Source organism: Balaenoptera physalus (assembly GCF_965194825.1).
Source record: "Balaenoptera physalus genome assembly, chromosome: 3".
Classification (NCBI taxonomy): Eukaryota; Metazoa; Chordata; class Mammalia; order Artiodactyla; family Balaenopteridae; genus Balaenoptera; species Balaenoptera physalus.
The window spans coordinates 128,427,031-128,440,009 of NC_138890.1; the positions used below are offsets into that span (position 1 = coordinate 128,427,031).

A 12,979-nucleotide genomic window follows, 5' to 3' on the forward strand; every position below is an offset into this window, starting at 1 on the left:
AAAATCTGTTATGATAACTTATTTCCCCAAGAGTTTATATTATTCCTCAATATCAATTTAAGGAACTATATTGAAATCTTTAAATGAATGCCTCAATTATTTTTTCATAAGCCAATCACTTTCACTGACACAGTCTAATCTTTGGTTGGTGCATAAACAAAATATGTTTCTGTTACAAACCTGGGCTCTTTTTTCTCTAAGTTCTTGCTGTTGTAGTCTCCTTTTTTCCCGTTTTTCTTGCAATTTCTCTACTTCTTTCACACAATTAGATTTTCTACGTGCTGGAAGAAACAGATGAGCTGTAGAAGCCTAGTTTTCTTTTTAGAGTACCATACTTATACACAAAAATTTTATGTATGAAATTTTACCACACACACTAAAAAAAGGTACACAGTGACAAAACATGCCTATGACAAATATGTGAACTTTACTTATGAGCTGCTTTAACAAAGCTAGGAACAGGACAATATACAAATAAGAGTCATGAAAAATGACTCTGACATATTGATACATGTCATCTCTTGGTTTAGAATCAAAGATCTTTGAATTGGAAAGGATCAAGAAGCATAAGAATTTCTTTTATAACATCTGTCAAAATTATCTGGCCATAATTTTAAATTCAAAGCAACTGAAACATTGTTATAGTTTTATATTTATAAATTGTTTCCTCCAAAACATACATTTAAAAACCCAATTAACAGACTAAACTAACAACAAAAAAAATTTTCCACAATGGTAAAAATAAAATCTGCAATTAAGTTTGCAATTTGGGGACTTATAAAGTTGACCAAGAGAAAATACATGTATGCCTAAAATGACTGAATCCTTGATACATGATTTACATACAAGGGGGTCCAAATTCCTTTTTTGCAGCTTGAACTGGAGATATATCTGAAACACTACCATTCTGTTGTGCAGAGGAAGACTGTTCAGGAAGTTGACTAGGCCGCGCACGTGCAGAACCAACCACTGAAAGTGAAACAAAATTTTAAAATATACGTAATAATCAATTCTGTTCAATAAACAAAACTCAATCTGAATAATTTATAAAAACCAAAGCCAAGCTTGATTTTAAATAATAATTTTTAAAAAGTAAGTGTGCAAAATACAGATTTTATACACATTCTCATTTTGAAAAACTTACACAATTCAGAAATACAGCAAGTAAAAACGTAAAAGTCCTTCAACCCTCCTTTTGTTCTAAATCCCACTCTTTGCTTGTCAAATATGCAAATCCTCAACAGAGAATTTCCCACTGTGGATGTTACAAAAGTGGAAAAAGCAATATTAAGTTAAATATAAATATCACATTTTACAAAGAAATATAAATTTTCACAAGACTCAAAGAATAGTGCTGAAAGTGCAGGGCTTTCCCTCTACCTCCATTCTTTCCTCTAATACCTACACCTGTCCTGCCTCACCATCCATACATACAGAGGAAACATCCCTATGAGAAATGACCATTCTGAACTGCTGACCATTCTGAAGAGTAGAAAAGAAATTAACTGTGCTTTATATCACCTAGCTGAAAACATATGAGACACCTGAAATTAACTGCAATTGATACCTGTTTGACTTGTCTTCAAAGTTACCCATGACACTTTTTGAAAGTTTGTAAGCCAGAAAATAATGTAAAAATGTCACAATGATTAAATTTACCCTTGTGAAATCAATTAACCGACTACTTCCCCATTCGTTTCTTTCTCATAATACTCTCCTCAAATCTGAAAAATTATTGGGTAAATAAGACACCTCAAAATGGCATATATCATGGAGTTTCACATTCATCACATACCTTTATAAATCATTTTCTTTATTCCACTGACATTATTGTGTTGGGAAATCAAGATGATATCAATCTTAAAATTAGCCATGTAAAGTTTAAATGAATAATAATGTCAAGGGTAATATTTACTTTTGATTTACCTTGTCAGGGCAATAGGCAAAATTAATAGGTACATTTTTACCTCTATTATCTCTTGGAGGAGGATCATTCTTAATAGAAGCCACAGTCCGTCGATTCTATAAAAGAGAAAATGTTCATTTTACTTTCTCTCTTTACTCCTCATATATATGTCTATCATAATCAGCTTCCTTTATTTTTATTTATCTATTTTTTTGCTGTTTTTTTTTTATTGTGGTTTCAATGGAGAAATACATCATCTGCTCACAAAATAGCTCTTGAAAAATACAAGGAGTACAGATACTATAAAACAAAGCAAACTCCAGTCACGAGACACTACGTACATTATGCGAAAGCAACAGTCTGATCTCCAAGTTATGAAAACTAGAATTAAAAAGTCACTACACAGAAAAGGTCCAAGTTCCCAGCTTGGCAAAACTTGGGTGCAGTTACATGAAATGTTTAATAAACTGAATTATTTTTCCCCAATGTGTAAACAAAATGACAAGACTAAATCTGTACCTGGCAATTTCAATCTAACTCTGAAGCTACACAGAACACACAGACACCTTGTAGACTTCACCTGTTAGTCTGACCATCTTTTCTTCTTAGGTGGTAGGAGGAAGGGCAAGGTGACTGTGCAGAGCAAAGATGTGGGACGTAGAAGTACTGTATACTAGACATTACAAAGTATGGTGAAAAGAAAGCCGCAATTAATGCATAGTCTAAGGGGGAAAAGACTACACTCCAACTTTGGAAAATTAATTTAGAAGGATGGGGAAGAGTTTAAGTAATTGCAGTTTAACATGAAAAATGCACGTGTGATAGAACGGAGCACAATGGAGGATTCATAAACATGCTCACCAGAAAAATCTGTTAGGTTTGCTTTGTCCAGATTAAGAAAGAATAACTAAGCTTAACATCTGGCATCCCTCATATTCTGTAAAGATGAATGCTCTGCTGCTTACTTATGTGGAATTATTTATTGATAGGATAAAACAAAATGAAAAAAGGAGTAGCGAGCTGACTAGATGTCAAGTGCTTGCTAGAAATGATTTTTAAATGTTTCTACATGTAAAATTTACTAACAAATTTTAGTCAACCATTTAAAAATAAAAATTTGTTTAAAATTCTTGGAGAAAATGCCTTTTTGCCCACATGTTTCAAATTGAAAATCAACTTTACTACAGACAGGAGTTCTGTGGAGTGTACAAAATTCCTCATATTTAGAGATCAAATGGCCATCCAAGATAGATATCATGTTTCACAGGCATTATTTTTAGTCACCCTAAAATTTCAGCCATGGGACCAAAATTTAGTGTTCTGTGCCATGTGGTCACTGGTTTCACATCATGGCTTAAGAAAATACTGGCATTTTGTTTTTTATGAAAGAAGTCCTACCTTATGCATACAAGCAAAAAGGGGAAAAGAAAAAGAACGGGGAGGGAGCAAAACCTTTGTTTCAAAGACAAGATACTGAAGGCAAAAGAATGTGGAGCTTTAACAAGCTCAAAGAAAAATATTCGCTGGCTGATCACTGATTTGTATGCACTCTAAACAATTCTATAAATAAAACCAATATAGCATTTCTTAATCATGACCCCATCAAAATGAAGTATCTCCTAATTATTCTTTCAATGTCAAATATATACCCTAGAGTTGACATTTCATTTTTAAAGGTTACAGCTACCTCATAGGGACTGAACTAGATGTATTCTTATCCTTTCTCTGAAGTACAACAGTACACCACTGCACAATGGCATCCAATTTGAAAACTAATGGTAAAGGAAATTCTTCAGGAAAAAATGAAAATCTATCAAGCTGAAAATCTAAAATTAGTTCTACTTTCTAATAAAAAGAAAATACATAAAAGTGCATAATCAGAATAAGGAATTCTTATGCCAGCTTGTACTGCAAATTTTCCAAACAATGCAGCAAACATAAACCCAGTCCAGATGTCAATTATGAATACAAATACAGCTTGAGGTTTTTTGCTTTTTTTTTTTTAAAGGCAGAAATTTTTTGAAATAGTTAATGCAACTGTTGCTAACACAATAATCACAGTACTCCTGGCTTCACATATTAAACTGGACTTCTGATCAAGTGCTGATTAGCCCAGTAAGGGAGGTCACAAAAAAAACCTAAATCCATTTTCAGTCATGTCTGGTCTTGTACCCTCCATTCTCCTTTTTTAGCATTTGAAGACAACAGGTTGAGTTGGCAGATATTGTTTATGGACCCCTGAGGTTGTTTTTACCAATTCAATCTCAGTTTTACTGAATTCCTGATAACAGGAATAGGATTTGCAGGGAGAGCAGGGATATCAGAAAGGTCTGTACTGGATGTTTTCTGAGAGGCCAACAGAGAAGCCACTGTCTGAATGGTTTCCTTTTTTTTTTTTTTTTTTAATAAATTTATTTTTATTTTTGGCTGCGTTGGGTCTTTGTTGCTGTGCACAGGCTTTCTCTAGCTGCAGTGAGCGGGGGCTACTCTTCATTGCGGTGCGTGGGCTTCTCATTGCGGTGGCTTCTCTTGTTGCGGAACATGGGCGCACAGGCTTCAGTAGTTGTGGCTCGCGGGCTCTAGAGCACAGGCTCAGTAGTTGTGGCACACGGGCTTAGTTGCTCTGCGCATGTGGGATCTTCCCGGACCAGGGCTCGAACTGGTGCCCCCTGCATTGGCAGGCAGATTCTTAACCACTGCGCCACCAGGGAAGCCCATTCTGAATGGTTTCTGATTGAGTTGTACTTGTCTCTGTATCAAGTTGTTCCTTTGTTTCTGTTTTATCATGTCCACTCAAAGCAAAACAGCATCTTCACTTGTCTCATCCTCTTCTGTTTTGGTTTTCTTGGGACTCTCTTCTTTATGAGGTGAGAATGTCCTCTTGACTCCTACTATAGGATTAGGTGTCTTTGTTGCTGCATTTCCTGAAGGTCTTGGTGGTGGGTTTACCAGACGTGTTGAAGAAACAACTCTGGAGACCGTAGGCTTTGGTGGTGATGAAATGGCTGGTTGTGTGGCAGTCTGAGGAATGCTTTCACCCGATGTACCCCCTGAGCTTTCACTGGAATTTACCTGTGGCACAGAAACTTCAGTAGCCTGTATGCTGGTCCCAGATGCTGCTGTTACAGCTGGAGCAGGACTGTTGCTGCCCTGAGAACTGCCGGAACTGTTCAATGGACTGGCCTTCACAGCACTGGTAGGTGAAGGCAGAGACGTGCTGTTATCACTGTCCATAGACAAGTCGAGGCTGCTGCCATTCAGAGGTGTCAACCTGACACCTTTTGTTAAACACTTTTTCTTTTTCTGAAGCACATGATTAGGCAGTAGTTGATGGAGTTGCTTTCTTCTTACATGCACTGCAGCAATTTTCATGTCCACCTCAAACATCTTGCTGTTTATTGCTTGCCTATAAAGACTGAATATCGTAGGTGAGACCAACACTGAGATTTTCAGAGTTTTCTGTTTTTTTAAACATTAACCCAATCACCCACATTGTGCAAAATTCTTGTCAGGATTTTCTTTGGGTGCTGGAAATGTCTGGGGATTCACATGAGCCAGTGTAATAAATTCATTCTTCTCCAAACATCCAACCAGGATTCGGATTTTTGATTCCACCAAGCCCACCCATTTTAGGCATTGTTTTTCAGTTGGTGCACTTCCTAAAGTACAATATAATACTTGTTCTTTTGAAAGAAGTTGGAGCTTCAAAAAGTTTGGACCACTCTGCCTTACTCAGCAAAATTTCATCTGTGATAGCAAGACCTTGTTTAAATTCCTCAACCATGACCGTCCATGTTGAAACGGACACATTGTACGTGGAGTTCTGTTGTGGGTATGGTAGTGTAATTATAGGCATAAGATGGTACCTATCACTGGGGTTTACCCTTGGGTCCCATACCGGCAAATTAAGATTGCATTCTTCAGGCTGTTTCAATAGGACTGGATTTGGCCATTCCCATTGAGAAAATACCAAGAAAAATTTATGTACAAGAGTTGATGCTACTGCATTTGGATAACTTTGGCAAGTTCTTGCTACTAGCATAGCCCAGGAAACACCACCGAGGAAACCTAATATATTGGAATAGATGTTGTGGCGTTTGGCCCACAGTTTGATAGCTCTCAGGGTTAACCTGAAGTTGTCAATGTTTGGTACTAGATGTAAAATTTCATCAGTTACCCTGCAACCGTTAAGACTTCCTGTGCATCTTATATCTAAATTTTTAAGCAGACTGTCATCTCTTAAGTCCAAGTCTTCTGGAATAGTCTGCAGTGCTAATCTTGCAAACAAAATATCAATCTCTATCCCATCAAAACACAGTTTGATAACTGGTACAAATGCCTCTTCAACAGCTCTTAAATCTTTTACTTCTTCCTGTAATTTCAACTTATCATAGAATGAGGTGAAAAAGTCACTTCGATCAACATGTCTTGGTGCAACACACAACACATCAATATCGGCACCTTCTGTATATACTCTTAATCTATAAGATCCAAATGTAAAACTTTTTCCACCAACCTTTTCAATTACAGATTGTGGAAGAGTCTTGCTTTCACTGATTTCTCATATCCACTCTTTTACCAGGTTATTTAATTTTCCCAAAATTAAAGTCCTCTTCCTCTTCAAAAACGCCAGAGGGCTTCAGAGTCTCAGTTTCTGTGTAAGCAGGGAGTCAGTCTCCTTGGGGGCTGCTAAGCTGATGGGAGAGGTAATGCCACAGTGCTTCTGTGGCGGCTGTGTCTGTGGTGATCCCTGCGTTGTAACTGGAAATGGCATCGTCTCCTGCACTGGCACCGCCCAGTCACTCCCCCCCACACACCCCCGAAACCGCTGCCATCCTGGGCAAGATCCACTGAGGCGGGGTGGGGGGATGTTTAAGCACTTCTCCTCCTTCCCCTTCGTCCTAACATGGCCTCAGCTTCCTTTAATTAAACATAAGTAGGTAGACATACAATAATATAAAACTAAATGAAAAAAAGGGAAAAAATGACGAAAAACTAAAATTATCTTCTGATAAACTACCACTAGTGCCATCAATATTCAAGTTTTTTTAATATGAGTATCCCGCCACTGCCCCAAAATATTCAGGAATGAAAACGAGCCAGGCACTGTTCTAAGGACCTTATATGTATTAATCCATTTAATCTTCACAACAACCCTATGACATCATTATTATTGCTATTCTGGTTTCACAGATGAGGAAAGTGAAGCAAAGAAGGATTAAGTAATTTCATTAAAGTGTGTGTTTTTTAATCATCATGCTATCCTGCCAAAATCATGTAATACATTTCATCTCTGGATGTCAGGCGTAAATAACAAAATACTAGTTTTAGACAACTTACAGCCCATTGTTAAACTGAAACATCAAAATACTATGAAATGCACACTGTCAGTTTTTACTAAAAGGTTTCATTAGACTTTCAAAGACTTCAACACTGCATAGATAGGGCAGCAAGTTTTTGGTCCTATTATTTATTTACCAAGACTTTATTTTATTCACCTAAAAAAAAGCTATCAAATAATGCCGTGGGTCTCAATGCTAACTGCACATTCAAATCAGATGGGTACTGTTAAAAGAATGTTGATGCTAGGGCCACCCTTTTTTTTTTTTTAAATCTATCTATCGATCTATCTATCTATCTATCTATTTATTTTATGGCTGCATTGGGTCTTCATTGCTGTGCACGGGCGGGCTTTCTCTAGTTGCGGAGAGCGGGGGCTACTCTTCGCTGCAGTGCATGGGCTTCTCATTGTGGTGGCTTCTCTTGTTGTACAGCATGGGCTCTAGGCACGCGGGCTTCAGTAGTTGTGGCACACGGGCTCAGTAGTTGTGGCTCATGGGCTCTAGAGCGTAGGCTCAGTAGCTGTGGCGCACGGGCTTAGCTGCTCCGCGGCACGTGGGATCTTCCCAGACCAGGGCTCGAACCTGTGTCCCCTGCATTGGCAGGTGGATTCTTAACCACTGCGCCACCAGGGAAATCCCAGGGCCACCTTTTAGATAAAATAAAACTGAATCTCTGTGAGTGGGTCTAGGAATCAATATATTCTAAAAAATTTCCAGGTGATTCTAATGCACACCAAAGGTTGCTAATGACATTCCAAGAAGGATAAACTATGAAGATCCTTCAAGGTTGTGAAGCCAAGTGTGAAAAACAGTCCACTAACAAGGGGTAACTAACTAATGACCTGTAAGCAGTGACTCTCAATATGTTGAATTTATATAAATTGAAAATCTGTCTTATGGTCATATGCATGGTTTAAAAAGCACAAGGTTTTGTTGATATTGTTGAGTTTCTATCAAATTATATGTGGATGCTTATGTATGTCTTCCCTGCAAGATAGTGAGTTCCTATAGGGCTAAAGTCATGTCATATTAATCTTTGTAGAAGATAAAATCAACAATGTAGTAAGAATTTTTGATTAATTTATTTTATTTATTTTTGGCTGCATTGGGTCTTCGTTGCTGCACCTGGGCTTTCTCTAGTTGCGGTGAGCGGGGGTTACTCTTCGTTGTGGTGCGTGGGCTTCTCACTGTGGTGGCTTCTCTTGTTTCAGAGCACGGGCTCTAGGTGCACGGGCTTCAGTAGTGGCATGTGGGCTCAGTAGTTGTGGCTCTTGGGCTCTAGAGCGCAAGCTCAGTAGTTGTGGCACAAGGGCTTAGTTGTCCCACAGCATGTGGGATCTTCGCAGACCAGGGCTCGAACCCATGTCCTGTCCCCTGCACTGGCAGGCGAATTCTTAACCACTGCGCCACCAGGGAAGTCCATGTAGTAAGAATTTTGAACACAAAGAATTGCAGATTTAACAACTGCGAGGGACTATCTGATTTAAAGAGTTGTATTCTGATACAAAGTTTTAACACAGAAACATTTCAATAGAGAGGAAGAGGAATTATCTTTTAAAATAATAAAAATCCCGTGCCTTTTATTTTTGTGAAGATAAAACTGTTGGGGGGGCATAGCATGGTTTTAAAATTTATAAATAAATTATTCTTCACAGATAATACAGAAATAGTTACACTACAATCTGTCATTTCCCATTTTTTTAAATAAATGTAAATAGCAGAATTTCAAAAGACTACTAAAATGGGAATTTATTATGAATAAGAAACTCATTTTTTTTTTATCAAAGTCGTATGTATTCACTCAACAAATACTAGCAAGCAATGGTTTTGGACCATGTCTCCTAAGAAACGATTAGTCTTAGGAAAAATCCTAATCAGGCATGGAATTTCTAGGATCTTATCTAATGATCGTCATAATTGTGAATTAGACAACTGTTCGATCCTTGAAAGTATGTGTGTATATACACGCATGTAGATGGCAGAAAGAATTAAGGTTTTTCTAAAACCTTAAAAAGCAAACAAATACTTAAACATACTCTTCACAGTCCCATTTCAAACCAGAATACACACACACCCTGCTCTGAATTTGCATCACTAACCTTTACAATTTTGTTTACTTTGGCTGAGGATGCTGGAGGTGGGGGTGTCTCTGGACTGGGCTCAATTTCTTCATCTGGTACAAGGTCAGGGTTAAGTGAAAAGATGCTCTCCAGGTCAATCTGTTTTATAAAATGCATATATTTTGAGAGTGAATTTGGACAATTAACCTTTCATTTTCAAATAAATTTATACACAGAGAATAAATGTTAAACAATTTCAGCCTAAGGAACATTATTACCTTGAAAATTAAATTATCTAGAATTATAACCCACATATATTTAAAAGAATCTCTCTTAAGGTAGTACTTTGTGGTCTTGATTATATGTCCAATCACATAAGATATGCAGGAGGAATCTACCTTTTTTTCAGTGAAATTTTTTAATCACTTGAAAGTTTTTCAAGAACGATAAAGGATACATGCACTATATTAAACTATACAGTTTTCTGTTTTGTTTCATATTCAGAATCTTGATTATAAGACTAGAAATAAAATTCAACCCAGTGATCATACCTCTTTGCCTTTTGTATCTCCATTTTCTATCCATTCAACAGTTACACTTTCATTATCTTCATTTAAAGATGTTACCATTGCTTGATGTATTCGGCCTGAGTGAGAATAAAATATACACTTTAAAAATGCCACAAATTATGGTATTCCTAAACACTGTCAAAAACAATTTTATAATTTACAGACTTACAGAACTATGATACTACTTTCCTTACAAGGGATTTCCACAGATTCTCAGGATTAGGGAATGAACTTTATCTATGGGACCATAAATCAATTTGCCAACTGTCAAGACCAGGAACTCACTATGAGCCAACAGTGATTCTGAAGAACACAGAACAAAAATTAATGAAGCAATTTTTAAATACTATATAGATATAAATACTTTTAACTTAAATTTCACTATCATATACTACACAATTGATCAAATTGTTTTAAAATTATTAAGAAAAGGAATCTGAGTCCAAAAAGTTTGGGAAATACTAATCAAAAATGTTCTCTCAATCCATTCCACTCCTTACTTTCTTTGACGACTCCAGTATTTACCATCTATACAGAGAAGACGTCATATATTTATTATGTATTAAACTTGTTTTCCCTCTCTTAATAGACTGTGGATCTTACCTGTTAATAACTATAAATTAAATACTTTACATTTTTATATAATATTCCATTATGTTTACCACAACTTATTTAATACCTATTGCTGGTCAGTTAGGTTTGTGTAACTTTTTTTTACTATTATAAACATTGCAAAAAATACTATTGCACATGCTGTCATGCACTTGTCATCGCACAGATCAACAGATATATATATATATATTTATTTATATATATATATACACACAGACACACACACACACAGGAGTATGAGTACTGAGTGTGTGTGTGTATTTTTTTCACTTATTTCATCTGTTTTCATCTTACCCACCCATTTGATTATTAGTCAAGTAAGGATAGGAACTATTTGTTATATATCTTCACCTTCAATATTATCTAATAAAATGCTGAACATATGGAATTTTCATACGTATTTCCTAAATGAAATCTTTGAGGCATCTATAATTTATCTTAGAATAATTTACAGCTCTTTAAATATCTTTTTAAAATCCAGATATATAGTATATAAAACAATGTTATTGTAATAACAAGGCATACAATATCTTTAAAGAAAATATGAATACTAATAATTTTATAAGTATTATTGTTTATGTATGAAGTTACTGCCAATCAATATTTTTTCTATATGGGCTCATATAAAAATTTGAAGAAGAAATAAATAAATATAATCTTGTTAAAAATTCAAACATTGAAGATTTAAGTACATACTCTCAGCGATAATATTTGTGCTTTTTTCAAAGCTAAAATATATACTGGCAATCTTTCCATGACAGATCAACATTAATTTTAACAACTTCATAGCATTCCATAAAAGGAATGCATCATAATTTATTCCTTTACTAGAAGTAATTTAAATTGTTTCCAACTGTTTGCCATTACAAGATGCTGCACCTATGTACATAGGTGTGACTGTTTTCAAAAATAAAATTTCTAGAATCAGACTGGGTTAAGGAGATTGAAATTTTGATAGATATTTGAAAATTGCTCTCCATTTATATTCCCACCAACAATGGGACCTATTCCTCTATACCTTCATCAACACTGAGCATTATCAATTTAAAATACTTTTACCAATATGATAGGCTAGATCTTTCTTTAAGCTACTACTTTGTGAGCACATGTATGTCAGAGACTGGCTCATTTAATCTACATTGGTTCATTCAACATAACAAACATATGTATGAAGTAGCTATCTCCCTTTTTAAAATGAAGAAACTGAAGCTCATGGTTACACAGCTAATAACTAGCACGGATTTGAACCTCAGTCAGATGCAAAAGCACTTGCTACTATCACTATGCTTCTCTTCCCTCCTAAATCAGGCTGATGAGGAAGAAGCCTGTGTGGCTTAAATTCCAAATACCCCTGTAAAAATTCATAAACTGAAGCATAGACTCTCAACCCTCACTGTGCACCAGAAACTCCTAGGGAGATTTTTTACAAAATAAAATGATGATGCCTGAGTTTTACCCCCAGATACTGTCATTTCTTACCAGTTCTACGGAAATCACCTTGTAAGCCACCAAGGCCTTGATCTTGGATTATTGCAATTCTCTCCCGACTACTCTCTCTCTTCTACCAGCTCTGCCCTACTGCCTATTCTCCATATAACAGTCTAAACATTCCTGGTAAAAACTAAGTCAGATTATTCCTTTGCTCAAAACTTTCCAGTGGCTCCCCATCTCACACAGAGTAAAAGCCAAAGTCCTTCCAAAGGCCTTTTAATGTCATGTAACAAAGACCTACATGATCTGACCCCTCATTACCTCTGTGACCTCGTTCATCCCTGACTATGGTAATTCTCCAGTTTTACTGACTGATTCCTATCTCACACAGTATTCTCCCTCCCTCCAAAAAAGTTCTAAGTGGGTCAAGGACTAAAATGTGAAAGACAAATGTAAAAGCAACTGAGTAACTAGTGGTGCCATTTACTCAGATTAAGTGTACATTAGAGGAGAAGCAAGTGTCGGGGGTGGGGAAATGATGAGCTGGAAAAGACTGAGAGGATTCAAGGGAGAGGATTAAAAACAAGGGAAATCAGATAATGCTCACTGAAATTTGATTTGGACAGAAATCAGGTAAATAACCAGTACAAATAGTATATGTCAGTTGGGTCCTCTGGGAAGCAGATGTTGAGACAGCTATGAGGACAAGAGGTTTATTGTGAAAGATAAAAGGAGAAGGAAACAGGACTGGTCATGGAAAACTTTCAGACCATGATGCCTATCTGAAACCTCTGAAAGAAAGGGGACATAAAGCAGGATTGAGCAAAGAAAGCCTCAGACCCTGATGCGGATCTGACAGTCTTGGCCAACCCATCAGGGAGCTCCAGAGCAAAGACTGACCATTAGAGGAGTGCCACACTGGGCCTAGTACTCACACCATGCTCAGTCACTAGCTGGAGGTTTCCCAGAAAACACAAGGCCTCAGCTCAAAAACTATGGAGACTTGAAGATATTAACAGCTGAGGCTGTCAGCTAAATGTACTCCCTGAAGCTGAAGAA

At 36.6% G+C, this 12,979-nt stretch overlaps 1 protein-coding gene and 1 pseudogene across 14 annotated transcripts in view; both read right to left on the reverse strand.

Moving 5' to 3' along the window:
• KIF2A (kinesin family member 2A) overlaps window positions 1-12,979 on the reverse strand; it is a 68,320-nt gene that overhangs the window by 25,859 nt on the left and 29,482 nt on the right. For 2 of the 13 annotated variants that reach the window (XM_082457205.1, XM_082457208.1), the window contains exons 2-7: window positions 9,860-9,954; window positions 9,348-9,467; window positions 1,968-2,022; window positions 1,145-1,255; window positions 847-969; window positions 181-281 (exon numbers count right to left, since the gene is read on the reverse strand). In XM_082457205.1, coding sequence (XP_082313331.1) covers window positions 181-281; window positions 847-969; window positions 1,145-1,255; window positions 1,968-2,022; window positions 9,348-9,467; window positions 9,860-9,954 — 605 coding nt within the window. Of the gene's footprint in view, window positions 1-180; window positions 282-846; window positions 970-1,144; window positions 1,256-1,567; window positions 1,613-1,967; window positions 2,023-9,347; window positions 9,468-9,859; window positions 9,955-10,046; window positions 10,068-10,162; window positions 10,181-12,979 lie in introns of those variants that run through there. The other 11 variants (XM_082457204.1, XM_082457202.1, XM_082457203.1 and 8 more) reach the window with 9 other exon arrangements.
• Window positions 3,854-7,515, reverse strand: LOC309658492 (poly(A) polymerase alpha pseudogene; annotated as a pseudogene). Its single transcript has one exon. The product of its transcript is annotated as a poly(A) polymerase alpha pseudogene (transcript).